The sequence below is a fragment of the Pyxicephalus adspersus genome, chromosome 2, assembly GCF_032062135.1.
Source record: "Pyxicephalus adspersus chromosome 2, UCB_Pads_2.0, whole genome shotgun sequence".
Classification (NCBI taxonomy): Eukaryota; Metazoa; Chordata; class Amphibia; order Anura; family Pyxicephalidae; genus Pyxicephalus; species Pyxicephalus adspersus.
This window is the reverse complement of record NC_092859.1, coordinates 76,540,202-76,550,917: the sequence shown is the minus strand read 5'-3', so window position 1 is coordinate 76,550,917 and position 10,716 is coordinate 76,540,202. Positions and strand designations below refer to the sequence as shown.

Here is a 10,716-nt window from a genome sequence, read left to right as displayed (position 1 = left end):
AAGTACATACATTTTTTTAAACTAAAATAACCATATTGGGGTACAGCTGCTCGATGTGTTAAAAAGTAAACAAAATACTATTCCACAGCCAAATATCTGCTGCCATAAAATCTATGAAAACCACAACGTATTTTACCACCACAACTTTATTTTATGTAATGAGTTTGGTTTTTTTGGAATGTTGCCCTTAAGGTTCCATGAAAATAAAATCTCCCCATTGTATAGTAGTGATAAAAAACAATAGGTTGCATATTAGCCTTTAACACGGCTAACAGAATTAACAAGAATGACTTCTGTTTCCCTCGCCACCCTATAGACTTCAGTGGGATTCACCACTAAATTTAATTAAAAATTTTAATAGAAAATAAACCCAAGCACATTTAACCTATCCATAGTAGCCTTTCTGCATCATTTAAGGTTTCATAAATATCACTAAAAGCTAGAACATTATATGACTAAAGGTTTTGTTTGTATAGGAAGGTCAAAAGACATTAGCTGTGCAGTATTCAATAACTGCTGACTTGTTTTGTTGTAGCTAAATGAAGCTTGCCTCTCAATGTTAAAAGAATTCAGTAAAATGAACTCCTCTCGATCAAACCTTGTAAGTAACTCCTCATGTACTTCTCATGTGATCAGAATGCTTGTACTTTTACATCATGCTATTTTCCATATGCTATCAATAATGTTATTTACCTGCAATACAGAAGTAAAGTTCTGTTACATTTATTTGGATTATGACACCAACTGGAACTTCTGAAAACCTTTGAAGTATCATCATTGCATCTCTAATAGTAACTGTACAGTATGCCATGATGAAACCAATTTATTATGGTTTGCCTCAGATGGTAAAGAATATCTAAACCCAAGAATAAAAACGAAATGTAGTCGCTTCACATCTGGTAAGCTATGCTTGATTTTGATATTAGATATCCTGCAGAAGAAAGCATTAAATTTACTTTATTGTCCCAACCCTACTAACTGCCAGTGTAAGCTCTGAATTGTTCTGATGGGACAAACAAAACCCAAGAAAAGAAAAAAAATAATATTGATTTATAAATCTGTGTAGTTTCAGTTTTCTGTTATTAAAAATGGGAATGTTAGTTTGAAATGATTTTTCTGGTTAAAAAATGAGAACAATATTTCATGCAGTGTAAAATAAGGACAACTAATGTGACACATGACACAAATTCACTTAAATGATTCATTTATTGACTACATTTCGATTTGAGAATTGTAATTCAAATATGCAGTCGGCTGAGATGCTGATCTCTTGCCAGCCTTAAAAAGCCATTTCAGAATACTTAATAACGCTTACGTCCACTCAGTGAAAATAAATTACCTCCTAAAACGCATTTATTTCCCCACTTGGTGCCTTCTTGGTAACAAAGAAGGGTTTGAATTTCAACAGCCTAAAGATGACACATAAATATTTCCAAATATGTGACACCAACATAATCTCCTATTACTTTATTAAAATGTACCTTTGTTTTTTCTGACAGAATGTTTTTTTTGTAATATATTGCTTCATGGGTAGACTCTGAATTCACTTTGCTATTATTGGAAGTGTAAGCTATTGACTGAATAAATGTGTACAAATGAACATCTCAAACAACTGATTGCTGACACAGGGTACTCATAGAGAGACAGGCAATGAGTGTATGATTAAACAAACAGTCAGATTAAGTAGCAAGAAATGAAACAGTTCATATGTAAGTCAATAAGGTCAAATAACTTGCTTTCTGGCAGTCAGGGGGATTTTTTAGTTGTATGGAACCAAATGTATTCATATCAAACACCCCCTTTCACAATAATAAGGGTATTTAGCAAGCTCCAAGTAGGCTCCAAGGCATTTGGGAAAGCAGGTCATTCATTTTGTTATGTTTTCATAATAGTTCAACCACAGTTCTTAGACAGTCAATCTATATATATAAAATTGCATGTATGTATGTGTGTGTGTATGTATGTTCCACTATCACTCGAAAACGCATGGAGACATTTCAACCAAACTTTCTATACATATGACTAAGACTCATGTGAGTGCACCAGTCATCTTTGTACAGCACTGTGCTATATGTCAGAGCTATATTTGGATGTGTGTATGTCATCACTCGGAAACGCACAATGACACATTTCAACCAAACTTGCTAGACATATGGCTAGCTCTGACATATAGCGCTGTACTATATGTCAGAGCTATATTTGGTGATCACTAGGAAACGCATGGAGACATTTAAACCAACCTTGCTATGTTCCACCATCACTCGGAAACGCATAGAGGCATTTAAACCAAACTTGCTAGACATATGACACCGCTGATTTTTGTACAGCACTTTGGTATATGTCATATGAGGTATATAAATGTTTAATATTAGTGTGTGACTGTGGGAAGACATTAGAGTGTCAGCTCCTCTGTACGGAGACTGATGGGTCTAGCTCAGTGTTTCATTGTACAGCACTATGGTATATGTCAGAACTATATAAATCGATATATATAAAATTGTATGTACAGTATGTATGTATGTGTGTATGTCATCACTAGGAAACGCATCCAGAAATTTGAACCAAATTTGGTAGACATATGACTCAGACTCATGTGAGTGCACCACTGATCTTTGTACAGCATTGTGGTATATGTCAGCAGTATATTTGAACTTTTTACAAATTTCTGGCCTGTAGTAATGCCTTCTAGAAGAACGTAAGGCAATTGGCTGTGTGCAATCAAAGGCAATAAAAAAATGAAACAACACCGTAGACAAGAAAATCACTATAGCTTTATTTGATTCCTTTCTCCTGTATAATAAATGATTGCAATAAATAAATACCCGCGCAATGCCGGGTTATCAGCTAGTCTATATAAAAAAACTGGATGTATGTGTGTATGTATGTTCCGCCATCACTCAAAAAAGACATTTCAACCAAAATTGCTATACATATGACTGAGACTCATGTGACTCATGTCATCTTTGTACAGCGCTGTGCTATATGTCAGAGCTATATTTGGATGTGTGTATGTCATTACTAGGAAATGCATGGTTCAGTAGTAATAAAAATATGTCTGGTTTCCAAGGTGTGCTTGAACATCAAAATTTTCAGCTGTGTCACTGAGACGTGACCCAGTTTGACTCTGAAACGCTATAATATGCATGATTGTTGCATTCTGCAACCATAAATAAAGAACACTTAGGGAAGCCTGTATGTTAGGTCTCTAAATGAATAATAATGCCATATTTGTTTACAGACAAGCAGATCAGAATTTCGACATGTCCTGCAAAACTTTAACATTCCCATGGCTGCTGTGGATTTGGAACACTTATTAGCAAAGTAAGTGAGATAAATATACTGTGCAATAAGGGAAGATTGGTGGCACAAAATAAAGAACAGGCAGGTATTATGTTCTTTTATAGGCATAGTTTTAATTTGTTTTTTGAAACAACAAAGTCCCTTTAAGTTGTACAAACCTATTTAACTATCTAATGCTTCCATTATGCATGTACTTGTTACAATAAACCCTTTATAATAATATCTTTATAGAATATAACTTTCTATGAAGTTTTAGTTCTCAAAGCGTGAGTAACCTGTACAAGTGCCAGTGCTACAAAACCTTAAAATGTCATTTGAAAAAAGCAATGAAGGATTCACAGAACATTGTCTGGTTTCTATATTATAAGGTGTCAATTATTTGTATTATATGATTGCACCGTTAGGTTTAACCTGAGGCGGAAAGATGGACTTGTGGACTACACAGCATTTCTGAATAAGCTAAAGAGCCGTTCAAGACTTAGCTTTATGAAGAGAATGTTGGAAGAAACGGAAGAAAGGTCTGGAAAAACCTTTTCATAATAATTTCCCTGTTTTAATACCTGAAAGCAGATTTCACGTCACACCATTCCATACTGTTCATTAAAATCATCCATTGGGTGAGGATAAGGAAATCCAGAATATGCTTACCGGATATTGGAGGAAGTCTTCATCAGAACATCTCAATAGTTTGGCTCAAAACAGGGTCTTTGTAGACATTAAATGTCATTACTTTTAATGTTATATGAATAAAGCTATTTCCATTGTGCAATTAAAGATTTAAAAAGTTGTACACTGCAGGCTTTATTCAGTAATAGTTTTAGCCATAGTGGCTGTTTCTGGTGGTTCTAACAGACCACCAGTAAGTGGGCTTTCAACTCTGAGATTGCACTGGGTCCACTGGGTCTACTTCATCTCCATGCATCTGGGAGACTACACATTACTGTACATATGCAACTTACATCCATACCAGTGTAACCACCCATCAGATGATGGAACAGAAGAAAACTGATTGAAATGTAGCAGGACAACAAAGGAATGCCCCCCCCCCCATTTTCACAGCCAAAAAATTGAGGTCTGCTTTTATTTGTATGGATTCAAGTAATGAGGAGATCAAAAGCTGCTTCATTTAAAACAGTTTTTGTGTTTTTGGATGTAGAAAACTTCTGCATGTGTCTTTTTAAAACAAACCCAGTTTACTGGGTGTACTCTATGTTGCATAATTTTTTTTCAGGAAAGATATTGACAATATTTCGCTTTCCAGAGAAGGTTTATCAGCCATGGAAGCAGAATGGCAACTTTTTCGCTTATGCCAAGGTCCTTTTATTGAGCTTCTTGAGCGTTTTAAGTAAGTATTTGTTATTAGGATGTTTTGGCCATTTTTGTTTTTATACCCTTTGGGGCACCTTGAACTATGCAGGTGAATTTTCTACCATGGGAATATGATGTAGTATACGGGGAATATTTCACTATTTTTGAATAAGTGAATGGATGTTGCTTTTTGGTAAGATAAAAGGGGAGCAATGCAAAGATTTTCTAGAATTTTAGAAGTTTAGGGAAAGCTGAAGACTTAGTAAATCTGGTACATATTAACAAATAGACAAAAAATAGGGGAAGGAAAGCTGTTGGTCAAAGTTATCAAACAACATATTTCTAAGGGTTAAATATGGGTCTGTTTGTATTATTATATCTTTTTTGTGAAAGAGAAAAGGCATGTAAGCTATAAGCCATTCTACTTACTGGTAGGCCTCTGTAATGAATATCCCCTTTTCAAGTGTAAATGCAGTAATTTTAGTAATCCCTCTACTTGATATTGCTTACTACTTAGTAAAGCTGATATTCTCGGAAATGGCAATATTAGTCAAGAAGACTTTAAAGAAATCATTGAGAACACAGTACAAGTTCAGCTGACGCCAGCACACATTAGGAGCTTTGTGGCACTTCTTGGAAACCAGGAGTCCAATTGCATCTCTGTTATGAACTTCTTAGCTCTAATTCAAGACAGGTAACTCCATTTAATGAATAAACTAGCAATTAATGTATTTGGTTACTACATTGTAAATAGAAATTCATGTTAATAAAAGTTATGTTATGTATTAGGGGGCACAAATCAGGCATGCATTATTTATTCTTGAGGGAGTACTAGGTGAGTGAAACTGAGAAAATGGCTTATTTTTATGAAGATGCAATAAGTTACTCATCCCTACAATAAGACCATCAAGAAATGCAACCCATGTCCTTATGACAAAATCAAATGATGACTACCCTGCTCTTCTAGTTGTGAGTTTCAGATCATTCATATTGTCATTTGAGAGCCTAATGCATGAAATGTGCTCAATGACTGCAAACATTTTACAAAGATGGATATTTTACGTCAAATATTGTTTTCCCAGTTATTTATGACTGTCATATAGAAAATGTTGTTTATTTTGCAACTATTTTGAAATCAAATGTTTTAATTGCCTGTTTTCCAATAGTATGTGTATTTTTTAAGGCCCACAACATCTGAGCTAAAAGAAGAAATTGCAAGACTTTCCTCACAAATAACAGTGCATCATCGAATTGATAAAATTCGTTATCAAAAAAATTTTGAAATGGATTTGTCAAGATACACCAATGCTCAGATTCCCAGAAATCTACAAGAGGCAAGTATTATGTGTAATTTCATAACGCAGTGTTACACCTCCAAAGTTTTATGTTAAATTCCCATGTTTGCTGCAAGAAATAACAAGGGCAATGTATCACTGCTGAGAAATTTGTGTGGGGTTGGGGGGACAATCTAAATAAACCTTACATTGTATGGTACATAAAAATAAATTTATTTTATTGCAAGATCCCCCAGTCTTTCTATTCCAGCCTGGGAGATTTCTAAATCTGGACAGTTTAGCTAGGACTTCAGAATGTAGAGAACAATGTTACAAAAATATATAACTAATTTCCATTGTTCTTTAGTCTAGATTTTAACTATTACTAGGTTATTTTTTAACCTTTCACTTCTTAGTAAGCCTGCTTATTTTTTAATTTATTAGCAAGAACCTGAATTTGGTGGGCTGAATAATTTTATATAAAATACAAGTACACAGAGGGTACATGAGACATACTTCTTGGTCCCAGTACTGCTAATTTTGCAACTATGGTTACACCTGAATGCTAAAATCTGGGGAGCTTGATCAGATTATTATTATTATTATTATTAATAATAATAATAATAATAAACAGGATTTATATAGCGCCAACATATTACGCAGCACTCTACATTAAATAGGATGCCAAATGTTCAAATCTGGTCAAGGAAGTAGGCTTATTTATATTGAAAACCAACACACTCTTTAAAAGGCATACTTTTGCTGCTATATTATTTAGTTAGTCCATTTATGTTATTGTAAGAAAGCCCAGGGCTAAAATAGATTAATTTTTCACATTAGTGGTTTGTGGAATACTTAACTGGACTTATGAATTCTGAAAGTCTCAAACTATTATTTTTGTTTTATTACAGTTATATGTGATGGTATGGAACCTTCTCCAGCATAAGTTTTGGCAGTTTTGTAAAGTTTTCATCAACACATGCAGAAACGATGAATGCAGCGCAGATAAGGAAAAACTAGATGCCATATTTCTTCGGTATGTTTTTTGATCAATGCTATAACAAAAATAGTAGTGATCCTCTCTTTAAAGAGTGACTGGTGTAATAAAACTAGGGAAAAGGGGGACCTGAGGCTTATAGCAACACTATTCCTTTTTCCCAGTAAATAGAATCCTATTTATTCCTTATTAAGGTTTCCATTTTAGTTTTCTGGGTCTTTCATACCTCACACCACCCATATACACACTATGCAAACCTAGTTCATCACTCCAAAGATGACAACACGTAAAAGGTTATAAAATGGTTCTTGTGGATGGTAGAAGACTAGCTTATGTTTGTTTTTTACGAATATTTAAATAATTATTTTAAAAGTAAATGCAGCTGGGAAGTTAGATGATGACATAAGAGCAGGAATCAAGATGTACAATGTTTTATTTGTATTAAAGGTGGGTTGTAGCCCATTAGCTACATTTATACTCTCCATATATATGTGGGTTTACTCCAACTGCACCAGTTTCCTCCCTCATCTGGTAAATATACTGACAGTTAATTGATTTCCTCTAAAATTGGCTTTAGACTGTGTTAATGACTAAGTAGAGATTTTTAATTGTAAGCTTCTCTAAAACTGTAGGTAGTGACATGGCTATAAACTGCTGAAAAGTGCTGCTTAGGAGGTCAGTGCTTGATAAATACATTATTACATTTTGGGGTTTGGTATTGATAAAGGTGCACATTTAATTTCCAGCCACTAGAGGATGCTGCTGTTTAGCAGTAATAATGAGAACATTTTATGGATCATTCTTACAAAATTCTTTAACACTATCATACAATAGAGGACACTGCTGTTTGGTGCAATAATACTGTTTTAATTTTTTCAGGATGAACTGTGTTCTTCTACCAGAAGAGCTGGAGAACCTGTGGCACAGTTTGCCAATCACTTATCCTGTTGAATCAATTTCTTTTAAAAAGTTTCTGTCATATTTTGTGAACATGAAAACACCAAAGGAAAGTGGTAAGTTTTCTTTTTTGTATATAGTATATAAAGTACCAGAAACAATCTAATGCATTGCCAGCTACTCTTTTCTAAATGTTATCTTCATCGATTTAGTTTGTGATCTGTAGTAGCAGATAAGTTCTCTTAATCTGTTTCATATATCTTGAATCCTGAATTTAATTTCCTTTCCTTATTCTTTTTCAGGTAACATGTTGCTTAAGGCTGAACTCTAGTCTTTTTTCCCAAAATTAATCTATAGCCTCCCTTAGCCCATCCGCAACGCAATACAAGCTGCAGTGTATTAAAAACTAATAACATGCAGATGACATCTTCACTGTGAATACTTTCTATGGGCAGACCTGTTTATGCTCCAAATGCTATTTTCGATTCTGGAAGCCATCATCAGGTTTTACATACATTATTTTCAAAGTGATGGGCATTGCCTTGGACTGTCCCTCAGGTCCTTGGAAACACCCCAATACACAGCCACACAGAACTTGATGTAGAAGAACAGGTAGTATAGAATGCAGCCTGTCCTATGTAATTCCCAAACCTGACACTGCTTGAAAGGCAAGTCAGACAGCAAGTACCTGAATGGAATGGGTGGTGGACAATCCGGATGTGGAATATGTGCATAGGGCCTGATGGCACCTGTACTCAATCAGCCCATTTATCTAAGTCAGGACTTAAAGAGAACCTTCACTTAGAGATTAGGTAAATTGTCATTTTTCTGTAACACCTTCATCACAGACCCAGAAAAAAAATACAACTCAGGCATTCATTGATTACATTATCTTCATGCTTGTTTCAAGCATGTGATGGAAACTAGCACTCTTGACTTTGCAGCACCAAGGTTCCAGGATCGTTTGACACTATCTGCACAGAGTCTGCATTTGCGTGGGTTTACCCCACATTCCATAAGTATGTTTTCCCCAAATCATGTCTTGATCAGCATTTACTGTACATGACCATTCATAAATCATGGTCATACCCTTCTATCGTTATAATAAACAAATAGTTATTATAATAACTAAAAGTTTGACAGGTAGCTGCCACTTAGCTGGATGCACCAATTTCATGAAATACAATTTATACCTCTCAATTCTCATCTCATTTCCCCTCATCTGCTCTATCTTGATCTTCAGTATAGACATCTATATAGACAACTGGACTCTAGCCTTGGTAGCGCTAGGTCCCGGGTTCAAATCTCGGCTAGGACATTATCTGCACGGAATTTGCAACTTCTCCCTGTGTTTGCATAGGTTTTCTCTGCACTCCATTTTTCTCCCACATTCCAAAAACATGCGGTTAGGTTAATTGGCTTCCCCCAAACATTGGATTGTTTTCCCCTTTAAAGACAGTTAGTGACATGACTATGGACTTTGTAAAGCACTGCCTAATCTGTTGTCATCAACTATGAATACAAATTACTAATAACTAAAGACACTAAAATGTCAGCTTTTTATCCTAGCAAATTAGCATGTTTACACTGGATTGGTAACGGTACTTTACATAATCCCTCCAAGATCCTTTATTTATTCTTTTCCTGGAGGATCCAACCCTTCAATAGGAATGTTATATAGGCTTCACAGTGACAGTAATTATCAATCTCAGGACATGAGAAGACTCACTATTTATGGCCAGAAACTAAGGTAAGGCTGGAGTTCAGCTTTAAGCAGGATCACTAAAAGCAGTTGTTTAACTGGTTAGCATGTATAGGACTCTGGACTTTGAAACTGTATAAGAGGTGGGAAAGAATGAAGCAATATAGGATGTTTGGAGTTTGACTCTTGCTGATCACAATGTTAGGAATGCTCTCCTGGAAAAATACTACACTATACATTGAAGTACAACAGGCCCGGCATTTGTGTGTCAAACATTTTCTATGAACCTAATAAATAAATAAAAAATTTTCTTTACCTATTTTTTTTTTTTTTTAGGGACCAGAAGGACTAGTCCAGTAGAAGCGATTCAAGCCCAGCTTACCACAGATATTGTCAAGTACTGGAAAGAAATAAAGTCTATTCTGAGAAGCCGAGACCCTTTAGGTACAGGACAAGTCTCCTTCACAGAGATCTGTGCCATCTTCTTCACACTGAAGGTTAAAATTGGTCCATCAGAATTTGACACATTGTGCCAAGCATTTGATCTCAACCAAGATGGAAACTTTCATTATATTAGATTCCTAAAATTTTATATCAAGAAAAACAACTCTTTACATTAGTGACATATGTTACCACCAAGTTGTGATGTTACGTACAATTTTTATAGATCAAGACTGTATATTTGTGTTGTATAATTGTTGAGGACCTGAAATTTCCAGAACGCTCATTAAGCAGAGGTTTGTCAACCTTTTGCCCTTGGTACAGTATGAACAATGTCAAATGATACCAATTATGCTGGACGAAGTGACCATATTTCTTAAAAAAAGGTCCATAGGACTCTACTATACTTTTACCAGCAATCTTCCACAACGCAGTCATGTAACAGTGCTCAGGCTTAGTGATCAGATACTAGATCCCAGCATTTTATTGGGGGAGGAGCTGACATTCTTCTACCCAATACTACTTATGTATTATAAACAGTTGCAGCGCTGGGGGTCATTTGGGAGGGTTGGGGGGAACCATTTCTAGACCCAGTGTTGCCTTTCACTCTGACTGGCAAGGTAAAGATGTTTCTTTTGCAAGCCATATAAAAAAAGTAACCCCCCCACCCGAGGCAAAAACTGATTCAGTCGTGTCCTAGTGCAGCCTCTCCTGATAAAGAGGCTCTTTAGAGGTACAGAGCTATCAAGCCATGCATTTCACATAGTTTTGCTTTTCCAAGACTGATGTTTTAACTT

General features: G+C 35.4%; 1 protein-coding gene across 1 annotated transcript; it reads left to right on the top strand.

Moving 5' to 3' along the window:
- The first annotated feature begins 4,577 nt into the window (after positions 1 to 4,577).
- LOC140322440 (uncharacterized) lies at positions 4,578 to 10,105 on the top strand. The gene is made up of 6 exons (XM_072399006.1): positions 4,578 to 4,645; positions 5,126 to 5,302; positions 5,792 to 5,942; positions 6,794 to 6,918; positions 7,759 to 7,892; positions 9,815 to 10,105. The coding sequence occupies exons 1-6, from the start codon at positions 4,578 to 4,580 to the stop codon at positions 10,096 to 10,098; spliced, it is 939 nt and encodes a 312-aa protein (XP_072255107.1). The 3' UTR covers positions 10,099 to 10,105.
- Positions 10,106 to 10,716: the final 611 nt, after the last annotated feature.